Genomic DNA, 18,420 nt, shown 5'->3' with positions numbered 1-18,420 from the left:
GGAGAGATTGGAGAGAAACCTGGTTGCACGTCTGGTCACTCTCAGAACCCAGAGAGAACAACAATCAAAAACTAACAGCACGCACAGAAACTTCCCTCCCTCAAGATGTGAAAGTATCCTGTCCCCTGATTGGTTCTCTGATCAGGAGACAGCCAGGCTCACTGAACTTGTTAACCCTTTACATTCAAAAGAGATATAAAGTACTTTTGTTCTATTAACTCCTACTATCTGTTTATGACAATAGTGCTCAGTACAATAGGCCCCTCATCTGTAATACAATCAATAAATAACTTGTAATAGAAAAATTCTTCTTTATTTTGTAAATTCATAAATCTAGTCCCTTTGAAAAGGAGGTGTAAATCACTTCATAGATTAGAATGATTCCAAATCTGAATGTTGGGCCCTTTAATTTTTAATTAGAGGTGTACCTTGTGAAGTATGAGAGCCCCAAAACAATTAAATGCTTTCATATCAGTTTAAAAGTTGTTTATGGTGCATTATTTGTACCAAATACCAGACTGATCCTGTATACTGTCCAATTCTCTATATGGAAGTACACTGCACAGGCAAAAATCTTACAAGATTCTGTGGATCGATTGCATATGCAAAGTATGCAAGTGTGGGCTCCAGACTTCCCCAAATACCACAAATAAAATCATATTATGGAGTAATCACTTGTTTAAATAACATTTTAGAAACAAACTCTGTTTTCCCTTCGACAGATCAACAGTGCATACACTTGTGCTATAGGCAGAGAATGCCCATTCAAATTCCAGCTCTACAGAGAGGCAGGATCTCTAGGAAAGCAGACACAAGTTGTCATAACCAAGGAATCACAAATCAGGGTCAGCATTTTTGTGTGCACATAATTCATAACCAGCTCAACCAAGCCACGGCCCATATCCATAGCTCTCAGTCATTTATTCCGTCTCTGATAGGAAATGAGAGGAGACTTTCATCGGACTGACCATAGGAACATATTGTAGTGTATTGACATCTAATGGACACTTAATGTAACTTCACCATAAGTGTAGCTGAGGCTTGGCTTGATGTGCATAATTAACACATTTCTTATGTGCAGTGTTGTAGCCATATTGGTCCCAGAAAATTAAAGAGACAAGGTGGGTTAGATTTTTTTTTTTTTTTTTGGCCAACTTCTGTTGGTGAGAGAGACAAGCTTACACGGAGCTCATTTCTTGGAAGATAGAATTGGAGTGTTATAATTTTAATAATGCAGGGTGAAAGAACCTTAGTGAACGTGGTTCCTAAAGAGCACACCACAGGCTAATGTCTCTTTTGAAGCATTTAAATGTTGACTAAACTACACTGGCAGAGGCAGCTGGGAGCCCTGGGGCAAATTAAAGGGCTGGGGCTCCAGCTGCCACGGAGCTCTGGGTCCTTTAAATCACCGCGGGAGCCCTGCCGCCGCTACCACGGGGTGGTAGGGATCGGGCTAGAGCTGGGGTAGTGGTGGCAGGGCTTGGCCGGAGATTTAAAGGCCCTGGGGCTCCTGCGACTGCAAGGAGCCCCTGGGCCCTTTAAAGCACTGCCGGAGCTCTGGAAGCAGGACTCGGGTAGCACTTCAAAGGCCCGGGGCTCCCCACAGGGATTGGAGCTCCAGGACCTTTAAATCCCCTTCCAAGCCCAACTGCCGGAGCTCCGGTGGTTATTTAAAGGGCCTGGGGCTCCCAGCAGTGGCTGGAGCCCTGGGACCTTTAAATCACTGCCGGAGAAGCCAGTCCAGTCCTTACTGTACTGGACCGGACCATACCAGCTTACTTTCACCTCTGCCAGAGCATCAATTGGAGCCAGTGGCAGCGCTGCCCTGCTGGGACCGTCCCTTCGCCGCTGGGTCAGAGCCAACCCTCAGCATCCCTGTCGGGACTGCCAGAGAGACTCTGCCCCCACGCACCTTCTGGCTCCCCCGGAGCATCCCTGCACCCTGGGCAGCAACTGCACACCCTCACCAGCTGCTCGCTCCTTGGTGCACTGCGCCCACCAGTGCTGCTGCCACTGCTCCGGCTACAACAACACTAAGTGCAAACGTGTGTAAAAGCCAAAAAAAAAAAGGTGGGGGGCAGCCAGAAAACCTAGAGCTAGCCCTGCAGAAATGCATCAAATTCATTGCTGTTTCTTGGCATCAATTTGGCAGCACCAGGGATGCCCGGGGGGGGCAAGTGGGACAATTTGCCCTGGGCCCCACAGGGGCCCCCATGAGAATACAGTATTCTATAGTATTGAACCTTTTTTTTTTTATGGAAGAGGTCCCTGAAATTGCTTTGCACCAGGCCCCCTGAATCCTCTGGGCGGTCCTGGGTGGCACCTATGTAAATAAAGCATTTTGGCAGATCTGGACACACAAGCAAGACAATGGAATTTATGTATTTGGCTTTCTGTATTCACTCTTCTGCCATAATGTGTGAAGAATGAATAATATCCCGGACTTGGTTTAAAATTAATGAAAATGTTGGATTTAAGTCTTATTAAAATGCTAATGAATTTTAATCTGATTGAGAATGCTCTTCGTTCTTATTTTGCATTTAAAATGTATAGAAAAGCTTTACAGTATCTGAAATATTTAGGGAGTTTTACAGTGTCTGGGATATATGGTGAGTGCAGATTATCATTATTAAAGTGGAGTCTTCATTGAGTTGTTTAATTATGGTAACTGCATGTGGTATGTGTTTACAAGCATATATGCATTTCCAACTTAATGCTGGAAAAACTCAAACCTTTAGAATGGCTTTAAAGTGTCAGTCGTCTGAGGACCTGTCACATTGAGCAAATCATTTTTGGAGGGAGAGTGTAAAATAAGATGAGTAGTGGTAAAATTACACTGTAAAAATGAAAGGTCTATATCTTCTGTTGGGAAATAATATTTTATCATGCTCCTCTCAGAGTGTGCTAGTCATGCCACCAAAGTGTGCTTTGAAAGCGTTAAATCAGGTGGCCTTATGCCACTCCAGTTACATGTTTAGAATCTCATATTGCATTTTAACAAAAGTGCTGTGCAGTTGATTCCTCATCAGAGCTATTAATTCACTCAACACTCTCATACTGTGATATTTCAGTAAAGAAAAGATGCAGCAAGCAAGCTTTGGAGGGAAGAATTTGGGTCAGTAGGATAGATAAGTTTTCTTGCTGTATTTTCAAAAGCTGATTTAATGTTTCCTAATTACTAACTCTCACAGCAAGTTGATAAACTTATCTAGTATATTTTCATAAGGAGAACTTCCTGATAAATAGAAATGAAGTGTTTAAGGCTTTTAAGAGTGTCAAGGTTTTTTCCCCACTTTGAACTTTAGTGTCCAAAAAGTGGGGACCTGCATGGACCCTTCTAAGCTTAATTCATAGCTTAGATTTGATAATGCTGCCACTAGCCAAAAATATAGTGTTTGGCACACTTCCTGTTCCCTCAAAACCTTTCCTGAGGGACCCAAACCCCTTTGGTCTTAAAACAAGAAGAAATAAACCATTCCCCCTCCTTTCCCCCTCCCCAGACTTTTCCCTCCCTGGGTTGTCTTGGGAAGCTTTACTGATCCAAACTCCTTGGATCTTAAAACAAAGAGGAATTAACCTTCCTCCCCCCTTCCCCCCCCCCACCAATCCCTGGTGAGTTCAGACCCAATCCCTTGGGGTCTTAAAACAAGGAAAAAATCAATCAGGTTCTTAAAAAAGAAAGCTTTTAATTAAAGAAAGAAAAAGTAAAAATTATCTCTGTAAAATCAGGATGGTAAATGCTGACATTGTACTCAGATTCATATAGCCTAGAGGGACTCCCCCGGCCTTAGCCTGAGATTTAAAGTTACAGCAAACAGAGGTAAAAATCCTTCCAGCAAAAGACACATTTACAAGTTAAGAAAACAAAATAAGACTAATCTGCCTTTTCTGGCTAGTACTTACTATTTTGAAACATGAGACTGATTCAGAAAGATTGGAGAAAACCTGGGTGTACGTCTGGACCCTCTTAGCCCCAAGAGCAAACAACGAACAAAACAAACAGCACAAACAAACACTTCCCTCCACCAAGATTTGAAAGTATCTTGTCCCCCCATTGGTCCTCTGGTCAGGTGTCAGCCAGGTTAACTGGGCTTCTTATCCCTTTACAGGTAAAAGAGACATTAACCCTTAACCATCTGTTTATGACAAAGAGCAAATGGCACACAAATAAATTGCAGAGTAGGACTTTATTGAATATACTTTGCTCTTCTAAGGAGAAGCAAAAAGCCTGACCACTAAACAGCTAAGCTAAATGTCACAGAGATATAAAGCATAAAGAATATGTGTTGAAGGACTACATTTGTTTTTTTTTTTTTTTTTTGATATAACATGTCTAAATACCTCAGTGTTGAAAGTTTCATATACTGACAGAAAACACACTCTAAATTGTTGAATATATTGTGAAACAATTTTCACATCTGTGTATAAGGACTAAAGAGATGGACACTGAGTAGGCAGTACATTTGTTAGTTGGATTCTGATTACATGTGCTTTGAAGAACTGTTTGCCAATCCAAACCACTTGAGTCCAGTAAATGTGCTTTAATGATTCATGCCCAATGTTAAAGCATACAAGACTATAGGAAAGCAAACAAGAAAAGGATGTTGTCACTGAGCAGTTCGTATGAATTCTTGCATTATTTTATTGTTGTAATCCTGTCTCAATTCACCCTTCTCTAGCAGTTTGTTGTTCTTACCCTCATTCATTATGTTACATTCTTGAGGCCATGGACCATATCTAAACTTTACTCTGTGAGGTGCTTAGCATACTGTTTGGCCTAGAATAAATAATTCCATGTCTTCCCAATATTCTCCTGCATAATGGTGGTATTGAGATCTGCTGATCACTAAGATACTGGAGTTGTGACTCAGAAAGGTCTTTTCCTTTTGTGGTTAGTAGCTGCCTTCAAAACTGAAAGACTCACTCTTTTGGATGAGGCGGCCTTCTTATATAGACATAAAGTGGCAACCTTTATGCCTCTTGCAGTTGTGGAAAATTTGTACTTTAAATTGCAAAGGAAAGTCAGAAGACTTGCACCTCTCAATTAATTTTCACCTTTAGTCAGATTCTTAGAGGAGCAAAAATGCAGTTTTGAACTACATTTCACCTGCTGGTATCAGAATGCTAATACAACTTTTGCAGATTTGAACCTATGAAAAAGAAATTCCCTGCCTGAAAATATAGTCTCTGTACCTTCATTTACTCACTTGTCATGGAGGTATGAAAATACTTTTGCCTACTTTGCAGGGGTGTTGTGATGTTCAGTTTACACTTGGAAAGCACTTTGATATTTATGAATGAAATGTTCTATATGGTAGAACAGTATAAAATATCATTGAAAAGTTACTTAGTCAGCAGATAAAAAATATTCTTGAAACTTTGTAATTCAATCCAGATGGTTACCTTTCTCTGTTTTTTTTTTTTTAAAAAAACAGACAGTACTGCATAGCTTCTGATTCTGTGTATTTTGGATGTTTCAGGTATGAACACAAGCAGGAGTGAGACAGTGAAAGAGCCTCCATTGAAACCCTCTAGAAGATCCATGCCATGCCTAGCACAGAGCCAAACACACCCTCACAGTCTGAGCAAACATTCTTCATTTCTTCAGCCAAATAGGCTCCAGCCACAGGCTCGGCCTCTGAGTGCAGGCACTTCAACAGCTATAGTCAATGTAGTGTCAGAACGAGGTGAGTAGTTGTCCTTTATTTATCCCATCTTCCCTGCAATATATGTTTTTTCCTAAACTCTGGAGTGCCTGAGTTTGTAATGCTTATTTTTGGGAAAATTGTGAAATAATAAAATACAATAACTTGATCTTGAAAGGTTTCAGAGTAGCAGCCGTGTTAGTTTGTATCCGCAAAAAGAACAGAAGTATTTGTTACTCTTTTGATCTTGAAAAGTTTCCATAATACTGGAGATACTTGATATGTGTAAGTGTTTTTTTTAAAGACTTCACAGTACTTAGATGAATAACTGTAATATCTGTGCTCCTATGTAACTTATTTAATATTTAAAGAATGCCTGGAAATTATTTCATTAAGAGGATCTTAGAAAAATAGAGGCAGCTGCTCCTTGATCATGAGTTGTGGTTTTTACAATATATACTGAAAATATTGTGTGAAATCCTGGCCCCAGTAAAGGTAATGGTCAAGTTCTTATGGACTTCAGTGTGCCCTGGATTTCACCCAATGTATTTATTGTATGTAATAGAAATATATATCTGTACCTTAGAGTGAATGCACCAGATTAGAAACGTCTTGACCCTTGACAACAGCAAACCTGTAAATAGGCAGGACAATAGATATCCCCAGTCTTCTACCCAAAACTGGCTCCACACAGAGCCCTCACAAAAACAGCCCCATTGAAATAAATGGGACTCCATAAAGGCATATGGGTCAGCAGGTACATAGCAGGATTGGGGTCTTGGCTTTTATCTGAATTTATTGTTTTTTGTCACCAGTTCCAGAATCATTAAGTTTAGAAGCTGCTAATTGATAGTGATTTAAGAGCATAATGGAAGATGCATGTATTTATTAACAAACTGATGCAGATTTTATCTGCTCATGCAATGTATGTTTTGTCGATGGTGGTGCTTGTATATACTACACTCAGAACTCCAGGTTCACACTTGGCCTGCTTGCCAGCTGCTTTTAAATTTTCTGTTTATACGCAACTTAGATGTGCTTTTATAATTCCTCTCCTTCCTTGTTGTTTATTCCCCTCAAATACTTGTGGGAGCTAATCTTGTTCTCCAGGTCTGGTTTGTGATGTGAGGTTTAAATCAATCTTCCACGTCACAAGCTCAAATCCAATTTGGCAAAAACATATAAAATGACTTAAAAATATTTCAATTAGCAATCTAAGTCAGAGCCAGTGCATGTCACTGTCACAGAGTGTTTGGCCCTTTTAAAGAGAGATGGGCCCAGTCTGTAACTAATCAACTGCCTCCCAGCTGAGGCTGTGGACCTAGGGGTCAGTTTGATAGCCTGAAGACTACCTGGTCCTATAAAAGCTTGTGAGAACTCAGCTGAGCTAGAGACCTGCGGGGATCAGGTAGGTTCTTTCCAGGAGAGAAAGTAACTTAAAGGACTTACCAGTATGCCAGAGTCCTGAGCAGGGGCATGGCCTCAACCGGAAGAGGTGGGCCTTTCAAGATTTAAAGGCCCCAGGGTTCCGGGTGTGACTGGGAGCCCCAGGGCCTTTAAATTGCCCCAGAGCTACCAGCTGCAGAGGTGAATTAAAGGGCCTGGGGCTCCGGTCGCTGCGGAGCTCTGGGCCCTCTAAATCCCCATGGGAGCTTGGCTGCTGGAGCTCCAGTGAGGTTTAAAGGGACCAGGGATCCCCGCAGCGGCCGGAGCACTGGGCCATTTAAATCCCCGCCTGAGCCTGGCTGCCGGAGCTCTGGCAGTGCTTTAAAGGGTCCAGGGCTCTCTGCAATGGCTGGAGCCCTGGGCCTTTTAAATCACTGCCATGGAAGTCGGTTCAGTCCGGCACAGTGTACTGGCTCTTGCCGGTATGCCGTACCGGACCAGACCAGCTTACTTTCACCTCTGGTTCTTTCACCCACCATAGGAGCCTACCTATTTGACTTTCAGGCCGATGGCCTGGGGAATGAGATCAGGGATCAGATAGGCTATTGCAGGATTCCTGGGATCAGAGCAAGAACCTGGATGGCTCTGACAAGTGAGAGGTAAGGGGAAAGCCTTTGCTGGGAACTGCCATAGCAGTATTTTGCCTTCTTTTTTGTTTAACCAATAAACTCAGGCCTGAGGCAAGGGCTTGGAACAGACTCTCTGGTATGGGATGTCCTCTCTGGACTGGTGAAACAGCCCATGAGTTAACATGTAGTAGTGCCATGCCCATGTGAAATTCTAAAGAAACAGTCTTTACTAGCAGAATTGGGCAAATGATTACAACAATTATTCATTGAATAATTAGCAATATTTGAAAAATATTGCAAAAACTATCAGATAAAGAATTTGACCAGCTTTTATTACCAAACTGTGAGCCATCCTCCTCCAAATGTGATAATAGCTGAATATTTTTAACATGAGTTTAAGCTTCAGCAGGAAGAGAATCACAGGCACTGATAATTCAATGATGCTATGTTATCACGTGCAGAAAATGTTCTACAAAGTTTATCAGTACGTTTAATGCCTTGCTTTGGCTATTCTCAGTGTATAGCTGTCAGAAATTTTCTATGTTTGCAACACAAAAAGATTACATTGATGAAATCTTACATTTATTTCAGCTAAAGTGATGGAGACCCTGGAAAACAACTTACTCAAGTTGTCTAATACAGAATATAGTGATCCATTTTTAGGTGAGTTTCTTTGTTATCTCAAGTGGCAGTTACTTTTAAAATTTGTTTTTCTTGTTTAACTCTCTCAGTTGAAACCTCCCTTCTTGAAACTGAACTTCCAATTTTTGTGTGAAAAGGCAGGCCTTTGACAAGTTAAAATAACAAAAATATATAGACTGTTTTAAAAATGTTGGATAGGCTTTTTTGTTCATTAAAAATTCATGTATACATGTTGACAACTTCTGTTTGTAGTCAAAGTACATTGACACTTCCTCCTTTCATTCACCCCAAAAGAGTATATTAATTATAATATCAGAGGGGATTGGAGTTGGAAATAGATACCAAACTTGCAAAAATAAAATCTGCAAAATAACAGATTATATAACAAATATTGACTCTGCAAGGAAACATAGACACACAGGATATATGAACATACATTTTTAATTTGCTTCATGGGAAACTTTGAAATATTTTCAGTAAGATCAGAGAGTTGTTGACGGGAGAGAACTGATTATATGGTTTCATGTAGATCTCAAAAGAATTAATAGAAATTCCATAAAGCTTTCTAGTCCTAACTTCCCTCCTCTCTTCTGGTGTTTTAAATGGGCCTCTATTATTTTTTCCTTTGCCAATTTGGAAAGCACTTTCATGGAATGTCTAGAGAATGTAAATGTATAGATTTTTCCACACTCTTATCAGATACTTTTAAATATTGTGAAGATATTTTTCATACTCATGAAAATAACTTTTTTCTATCACTGTAGTTTATAATATGACCTCTCAGAAGTTTACGATTTAGTTTCCTTGTTACTATTTCTTATTTTTCACATGCAATGATATGTTTTAGGATGGCTCACGAATGCTGCAGGGACTTTTTTAAAGAAAAGAATTATACTTATGTTCTAGAGAAAACACATAGATATAACTTGCAAAATTGCAATAATTTTTCAGAAAATTGTTATATTTGGGGTATATTTGTCCTAGTAATGATGTCACTTAAATCTTTTTGAAGATCAAAGAATATCAGGGAGAAGTCAGTCCTAGACATCTTATGTGCACCTATAAAAAGAGTGTACATGCACACACAAATAGTAACTGTGTAAAATTATGCATTGATGTACACAACACAGGTAGCTGTACACACAAATATCTGAATTGCATGCACATGCATATACACAGGTATTTTGGGGATGTAGCTTAAGCAATTATTAAAACTTTTGTTGGTCACATTCAATATGATGACTAAAAATAGCAGTTTCATACTCCCACAACAGATCAGTCTTCATGCACACACCTGTTTGTTTATTTTCAGTTAGAGGCATTTCTATAATGCTTATCAACCAAATATTTCAGCATTGATTTCTCTCATTGCCCTGAATATAGTATTTGGGAAGGTAGGTGAGTCTTTATGGTTAAAAAGGGCAAGTGGCAATCAGAATGGGAGTGTTGGCTTATTAGTGTAGTTGCCTCCTAGGCAGTTTAGAAATCTGAATTGCTATCCCTAAATATTCCAAAATCATGACTCGAGCTGAAAAATTGTGAGATTGGCTTAAAATTCATGGTTTGATTTTGTTTTAAGAGTTTGCCCATGGGCTCTGCTGAGATCCTGGGACTTGGCTGCTTCTTGATTTCGGGGGGTGGGGGGGGAAATACATGGTGGCATTTCCACAATACTACCTACTTTATGGTATCAAAATAAGATGTCACTTACAGTGAACTGTGCTGATCTGAGACCCTCTCTGGCCTTTTATACATGACGGATGAAATAGTTAACACTGTTGACATTTGTTATCACTGAACATCTGAGGTTAAACCTCACTGAGATGGATAAGACAACCAGCACCTTTTGAGGACCCACCTTGTCCTTGCCCATTCTGTGCCATTTAACTTCTGGATTGCTGTACTCTCCACTCAGTAACCAGTACCTGCTCAGCTTCTTCAGAAGTTGATTCTTATGGCTTGTCTATACATAATTTTGAAATTCTTTTAGTATATTGATTTAAATTTACTGAAATATGCTATATCAATGTACACATCTTTATACCAGTATAGCTGCGTCCACCCTAGGGGAATTGCATCTGTTTCTGAATAGATATAGTTTAATTAATACAAAAATTGTGTGCAGACCAGTCCTTAGTGGAAAGAATTAAAGGGTTGGTTGCTGGGGATTAAGTTATTATTGTGATATTGCCCAGCGTCACAGGTGAGATGCTGCCTGTTCAGCCCATGTGGTCAGCAGAACTGCTCACATACTCTGAACTAAAATGTGCCTTCAGTTACATTGGAGTAAATCCAGGGTTACTCCATGGAATTGCTTTGGCTTTACAGCAATGTAACTGAGAGTAGAATGTTGTTGTATTTGCTTTGTTCAAGCAAGAAGAAAGTGATATAAATGGAGAATAAAATCCAAAAATAAACAGTGAAAATCATTTAAAAATAGAAATCAAGCTTTCAGATTTGTTTACCAAAGGACACCAGATAAATCCAAAGTGTGACTAAAAATAAAAACTGAAGTAACCAATACATTTTAAAATGCTGTTTGCCTACTGATCTCTTTGCAATCTTACTTCATGATAGGTAACTCAAGAGTCCATTTTTCCTTTTCATTCTGAACAGCAGCAAGCAGAAGGATCTTGCTTTTAAAGTGTTCATCGCCAAACAAGTGAGGATGACAAAGCACTATTAAATGCTTTAGTCAGTGCTAGTACATTTTGATGTAGCCTGCATAATACACTTGATTAATGGGCTTCATTTCCTCAGTGAACCTCTTACAACTGCCCCATGAGAACACTAAAGATGCAGCTGAAATTAAGTGAGTGTGGTAAATTTTTAATTAGGCAGCAGAGTGTGGTAAATTTTTAATTAGGTAGCATCATAGCTGCTTTTTTTAAGATGTATCCTTCTGTGTGGTGGTTTCTTTAGTTGGAGTGGTAGCTATGAACAAATGAACACGAGAGAAGAATTAAGGTTCTGATCCAAAGGTCACGTGGAGTCAATGGAAAGACTCCTATTGACTTCACTGGGCTTTGGATAAAGCTCTAAGTTTGTTGCAGGTATAGGGAACCTTCTGGTTGGGGGTACCAAACCAGATGCTTCAACACTGAGGGCAGGGTTATGCAGTCATTCATCTTTAGGTCTCTGGCATGATATTTTCCCTAACGCCTCACAGTCAGTATACAGACTCTGAGGATCCTTATGTGAATGGGGGAGACAGGAGCTTGCAGAGCATAAGCTTAGAGATCTGACTAACCCTCCATTCCTCATAGAGCTGTTAGTCTGACCCTCAAACTTTAGCACTGTTTCTCCTCAGTCTGCTACTCCTTCATCTTATTGTTCCTGGTTTTTGATAATTCAGAGAGTCTCTGGGGCCTTTTCTAGCCTTCAATGATCTCTTTCTGAAGAGGAGGACTCACAACTAAGGGGTCAGTACAGCAGTTAGCAAATGTGAGGATTGTTACATTTTGCAAACTGGCCCACAACCGCATGGGAAACTGATCAATGGTGAGGATTAAACCTAGGATTGTGAGCACTCAAAATACTGCCATCTTCCACTAGAGTGATAAGTGCAGTTCACCTATCTGTGAGCTAGTAGTTCCTCTGATATCTGATGCTAAAGGAGACGTTATCATTTGAGCATTAAACCAGTCTTTTGCATGTGTGTGCGAACAATTTTGTGCGAACAATCTAAAAGAAATTGTAAAAAGTGAGGAAAGGAAGCGTTGTCATTCCTGTAGTATTTATTTTCCATGTATTGTAAGAATAAAATATTTTAAAAAAAAACAAACGCTGCATAATAAACAAAGTATAGGCAAAATTGAAAGTATAGATTTCCTCTAGAACAATTACATGTGAAACAGGGAAGTTGAAAGTTGCAAGAACACACTGATGTCATTCCATTATAAAACACTACTCCTACATTAAACATTCTGAGATAGATTTTCAAAGTCATTCTCATGGGGCTTAAGCACCCACTGACATGAATGGGAATTGGGCACTTAGCTACAGGTTGTGCCTTTGAAAATCAAACCCTCTGTGGATATTTGTTTGGAGAAAGAAGTGTATGTCTAAGATTGCATTCTTGTTACTTACTGCCATCTTTTTTTCCCCCATAAAGACATGGCCCATAAGGCCCTCTACTTAATATTGGGCTTGTTCCTCAGATGGATTTGATTGGTATATCTTTACTGACTTCTTTAAGTGAACTCAAACATAACTTCAATAGAGCTAACAGTGATTTACACCAGCCGAGGATCTGGCCCATTCGTCTTGTATCACAAGGCATTGGGCAAAGCAATGCAAAATTTAATATAATGAAAATAAGCCAAGTCCAGTGAGCTGAGCCAACTAAATGTAGAAAGTCACATAAACAAGAAATGTTTTTAGTGTGGCTACATTTCTAATGGCTCTAGAACTAATCTGTTGATTGAGTCCTTCACAGTGTCGGCATATAATCAAGCATTGTGTCATCTTTAGATTTCAGACAAGGTGTAGAAATGCTTGATAAAAAAGCATACTAATGCACAAGGGTTAAGTAAAATAATCAATCTGGGAGTTAATCAAGGAAGGGTTGCACATATATACAGTCCTATAAAGGAAATTGTTTCCAGTTTTAGAGATCACGCAGCTGGATTCATTAATGGGAGTTAGGTAATTAAAGGGAAACTTTTTAAGAATTGGTTTTTCAGTTTAATTTTGAATCTGTGTTGGAATCTGCTCTTCTGGGGATTTCAACTAGGGACTTCCGGCTCCAAAGCAAGGATGCTGATAGTTGAAGTAATATTGAATTTCCATAAATAGTCACTCAAATATCCTCTTCCCAGCTTTTGTAGCATTTAGATAGCAGTAGTTATTACATAACATGTTTTGTAATTTCTAATGGGCTGATGAGAGCTGGCAAAATTAATGTTAATTAGCTTGCTTTAATAAGCTTCTTACCATTGCACTAAAAACTGCGGCACACATGAGTAAAGTTTAATTGTGGTGTTTATGTAGCTAACAACAGTTTTGTGTTCATTCTGCTCTGTCCTCAATTCCAAACCACTTCCACTTCTACTCTGCGCTTTTATATGCATTGCCTTCAGTTATAACCACTACAAGACAATTGCTCTCCTCCACTGCATGGTGCAGAGCAAAGAGAACTGAATAGGGTGCATAGGCACCAAACCAGAAAAGGAAAAACAATAACTTCACTGCACCGTCTGTTCTTTCCTTGGGAGCTACTGTTTGGGACACAGTATTTGAGGGCATAAGGACAGTGGCAGGACTAGACTACTGTGGAACAAGGAAACATTTGATTCATGGCACACTTGGTTCACCAGTCAGCTTCCCAGATGTCCTAAACATTGACCTTAATGCTGCCTGCTTGCTTTTTTTTCTTCTTGAAAAGATTTAATGTGCACTCTTTCAAAGATTGAGGACCTTATTTATGATGGTAGGTAGGTTCCCAGTGGGATTTTTCAAAAGTACTTTGGCACCTAACCTGCTCAGGCATTAGTAGGATTTTCAAAAGCATCTGTCTGCATCCTTTGGCACCTAAATACCTTCGTAAATCTAGCTCTGAGTCTCATTGCTTATCTAGATGCCAATTTTACCACTCTTACTTATTGTAAGTAGCACTTTAATCAATAACTCCTCTATGGATTGTAACTGGGATTGAGGCGTTGTCTATACTGGCACTTTCACCATTAAAACTTTTGTCACTCAGAGTGAAGAAAACATCCCCCTGAGCGACAAAAGTGTGAGTGATGAAAAGTGCCGGTGTGGATAGCCCTTCGTCAGTGGGAGCCATGCTCCCACAACAAAGCTACCACCCTTCATTGAGGGTGGCTTTATTTTGTCACTGACTCTCTCCTGGCAATAAATAGCAGCCACACAATACATCTTACAATGTTTTTGTAAGGATTGTAGAGTAGACCTAGCCTAAGATTCTGTGCAACATGAGTAAGGGTTGCAGAAATCTGCTACTTAATTTCATATATTTTGATACAGTTATTGCAGTACAAAAGCTGTGTGCCTGCTGAACTGAGTGAGTGAAAGATGCAATGGAACACTAAATTAGAAGCTATTTTATCACCCAGCAACATCACCATTTGCAGTACAGTTGGATAAATACGGCACAAAAGTGTCTGAATTTGCTTCAGATGTCCTTTCCTTCCTCCGGCCCCCAGTTGTGACATTATTCTGTGAATTTTGAAGAGATCAAGTTTTATTCTCACATAGAAAGCAAATAGTGGTATATTTTATGGAACGCTGTTTGCAACAGCAGAATGCCCTCAATAGAGCCTCCAAAAAGGCAATTAAATGAGCCACACAAAAAAAAAAAAAAGAAAAAAAAGAATCTGACCTCACTTTTTTTTTTGTAACTATGACCATATAGCTGCACACAGTTACTTTGTGTCAATGAAACTTAGAAGACCTATACATACAGTGCACTTGGTGTATTTTATTTGGGCTGGGAAATTGTTCAGCATCTCTCATTAGAGACTCAGACAAGTATCTGACTGCACTCTTCTCACCTAAGATCATGCTTGGCGACACATCTTTTCTTTTGTCAGTGGGATCAAAAGAAAATTGCATTTAAATTCTGCACCCAATGTGCTTCTAGGCAATAATCTTACAGTAGACTAATTTTTTTTTCCCAGGAAGATAACTTGGTCAAAGCTTTTGTTGTACAGAAAGAAAGAGATGCAAACCCTTCTAAAATTCCTTAATCCTGTTAACCTTGTATGTCTACCTAAACTCTTACCTTCTCCCTGAGAGATTCAAACTCACACTGGCTTCTTTCAGACCCTCCTTGTGATGATATTCTTGACTTGGCCATTCTTACTCATGTTGTTGAATAGTACTTTACTCAGGCAAGTCCCATTAAAGTAATTTGAAATGGTGATGGAAACCTCCCTATAAGAATTATGTTCATTTACTCAAGGAACAGAAATACCATGTGACAATTGTGACTAGTGACAACTAACCAACACAGCTCAAAGTTTGTATGCGAAGTATAAAATAGTGACAGAATTATTTGTGACCAATCTAGGGAATAAAAATCTCTCCAAAAATTGTTTTAAATTAAAAGTAACCTTTAAGAAACATCAATCTACTTGTGAAAGTTCCTGATCAGGGAAAGAGGCAAACTTAAATTAATTCTTTAGTTACTACAAATTATTACCTCTAATAGGTTGAAAACAGAATTTGGTAATTAAGGATATAATATAATTGCATTCTTCATGATAAGACATCACAAAAGACCTAAGGTACAACCTTGATGGATCAATTTTCAATATTTAGATACTTTTTTAAGAATATGAAATCTTTCAATCTTTATGGAAGTTTATGGCAATGTCCACATTAGAGTCTCCAACAGCTCACCCCTGCCTGCCCCCTGCCAGAACCTTTCATTCCTGGACGCAGCCTCCTTTTCACTGGGGCATGTAGCTACACGTACCCTACATGCTGCTGCCAGTGGCGTGCAGAGTAGCCTTAGGGTTGAATTTCCAAAAGCACCTGAATTATTTTAAGTCTCAATTTCAGAAGTGACTTGGGACATAGGCGCTGCCTGTCATTTCAAGTCAATAGGAGTTAGTCTCCTAAGTGCCTAAATAATTTCTGGAGTTGCGATTTTAGGATACTAAATCACTATTCAGGCACTTTTAAAATGTTAATTTCTCTGTGCCTGGGCTCCCTGTCTGTAAATGGGGATAATTGTACCTTGTTAACTTGCATGGGTATTGTGAAGATAAGTACATTAAAATTTGTGAACTGCTCAAATATTGTGGTGATGAGCACCATTGAGAACCTGATGAGGTAATTAATAATTCTGTATTCAGTGCAAACTATAGATGCTACTCTGTAAATATAGCAAGGAGCTGCTGCACCTTTGATGAGCTTTAAAAAAAAACAAAAACCTGCTCAGTGAACACTGTCCCATGCTGTGCCCTGAATGAGGTAAGGGTCCTGCTAAAAAATAACGTGATCATGTCATTAAAGACCGTATCATAACGCATATGCACAAAGGGATAGAATTCAGGTTGTATAGGCGTCCATAAGTCTTGCATTTCCTAACTTTTGAGTGTTTGACTTTGCAAACTTAATGTTTAACAGATTTTAATTAATATTGATATATTTGTCTGAATGTCCCATGCTGATGTTCCTTTTCTATTCAGATTATCAACAAAACATGCATATTTTAGAACTGAAAATTCCATTTAAACAAATGACCTGCTAATTTCTTGATGAAGGGTCAAGTTATGATCTCAATGGAATTCTCACCTGACTAAGAACTATTGCAGGGGTTCTCTGACTTCATTGCACCATAACCCCCTTCTGATTATTTAAAAAAAAATTGATGACCCCAGGAGGTGGGACCGAAGCCTGAGTCCACTCAAGCCCCACTGCCCCAGGTGGGTGGCGGAGGGGGCAAAGCCTGAGCCTCAGCGCTCTGGGCAAGGGGGCCAAAGCTGAAGCTCAAAGGCTTCAGCCCCAGGCAGGGAGCCCACAACCTGAATCCTGCATCCGACGAAGTGGGTATTCACCCACGAAAGCTCATGCTCCAAAACGTCTGTTAGTCTATAAGGTACCACAGGATTCTTTGCTGCTTTTACAGACTCAGACTAACACAGCTACCCCTCTGATACTTAACCTGACTTCTGCCACCCAGGGATGAAGGCCTTGGTCTTTGGCTTTGGCCCTGGGTAGTAGGGGTCAGACTTCAGCTCTGGGCCCCAGCAAGTCTAAGCCAGTCCTGGTGACCCCATTCAAAGCGGGTTGCTGCCCACTTTAGAGTCCTGAGCTACAGTCTAAGAACTGCTGAACTATAGGATCCAGCCTTAAATGTATACATTGAAGTCACTGCATAGAGTTAAAGACTGAGACTATCTAGTGGTGAGAAAATACCCCACTACTTTATTTAATGGCAGTTTTTAAAATTAAATTTCCTTGTCAATGTGCTATGTCTTGTTTAAAACAAACAAAAACCATACAGTATTCTACACAATAATAGTAAAAAAAAAAAAAAAAAAAAAAAAGTTAGCAATATTATGTAAGATGTAAAAATGGGAGCAGCAATATGTCAATATTTTCTTATACAAGAGGTGCAGGTATGTTTATTTTAGGCATTATTAGAAGGCATTATTAAATGTGAAATGGCTCCCATAGACTCATAAACTTTAAGTTCAGAAAGTACCATTATGATCGTCTAGTCTGACCCCCTGCACTTTGCAGGCTATAGAAGCTCACTCACCCACTCCTGTAATAGGCCCCTAACCTCTGACTGAGTTACTGAAGTCCTCAAATCATGATTTAAAGACTTCGGGTTACAGAGAATTCACCATTTACACCAGTTTAAACCTGCAAGTGACCCATGTCCCGTGTTGCAGAGGAAAATGAACCCTTCCCCCCCCCCCGCCTCCTCGAGGGTGTCTGCCAGTCTGACCCAGAGGAAAATTCCTTCCTGACTGCAAATATGGCAGTTAGTTAGACTCTGAGCATGTGGGCAAGACCCACCAGGCAGATACTACAGAGAATTCTTTCCCAGATAACTCCAAGCCCTCCCCATCTAGCGTCCCATCTCCTGCTACCCAGAAGACACATATTTAACATGGCCAAACCTTGGAGGGGAAACCTGTATCCAAATTATATACTGAGTACTTTCAGGCATTACCAGACAAAGGGTTCCTAGAAGTAAAAAGTCTGGTCAACAGTTTTTAATCTCTTACATTCCTTCTGTGTGAATTCCACAATGTTCTATTTAGATTTAGAGTATGCTTATGCTCAAAGGCTAGATGCCTTCTATGATGTGTAAGCACTGAAATCACTGGTCACATTTTTATGTGACTGAGAAGATAAAACAAAGCAACATATTAACCAGACTCCTAAGTTTCTGATCAATTCTGAAGGAGGTAAAAGCAGCAGAGAATCCTGTGGCACCTTATAGACTAACAGACGTTTTGGAGCGTGAGCTTTCGTGGGTGAATACCCACTTCGTCAGACGCAAGTAGTGGAAATTTCCAGGGGCAGGTATATATATGCTAGCAAGCAAGCTAGAGATAACGAGGTTAGTTCAATCAGGGAGGATGAGGCCCTGTTCTAGCAGTTGAGGTGTGAAAACCAAGGGAGGAGAAACT

The 18,420-nt window shown here is 39.8% G+C and overlaps 1 protein-coding gene across 5 annotated transcripts in view; it reads left to right on the top strand.

Annotated features, from left to right (window-relative positions):
* The window catches only part of ANO3 (anoctamin 3), a 380,230-nt gene that overhangs the window by 224,460 nt on the left and 137,350 nt on the right, over window positions 1-18,420 (top strand). For all 5 annotated transcript variants that reach the window (XM_075065231.1, XM_075065229.1, XM_075065230.1 and 2 more), the window contains exons 2-3: window positions 5,481-5,687; window positions 8,252-8,323. In XM_075065231.1, the coding sequence (XP_074921332.1) occupies window positions 5,481-5,687; window positions 8,252-8,323 (279 nt within the window). The remainder of the gene's footprint in view (window positions 1-5,480; window positions 5,688-8,251; window positions 8,324-18,420) is intronic.

This window comes from Chelonoidis abingdonii, chromosome 4, assembly GCF_003597395.2.
Source record: "Chelonoidis abingdonii isolate Lonesome George chromosome 4, CheloAbing_2.0, whole genome shotgun sequence".
In the NCBI taxonomy this organism is placed as follows: Eukaryota; Metazoa; Chordata; order Testudines; family Testudinidae; genus Chelonoidis; species Chelonoidis abingdonii.
The sequence above is the reverse complement of the archived record's forward strand: the minus strand, read 5'-3'. Positions and strand labels throughout refer to the sequence as shown.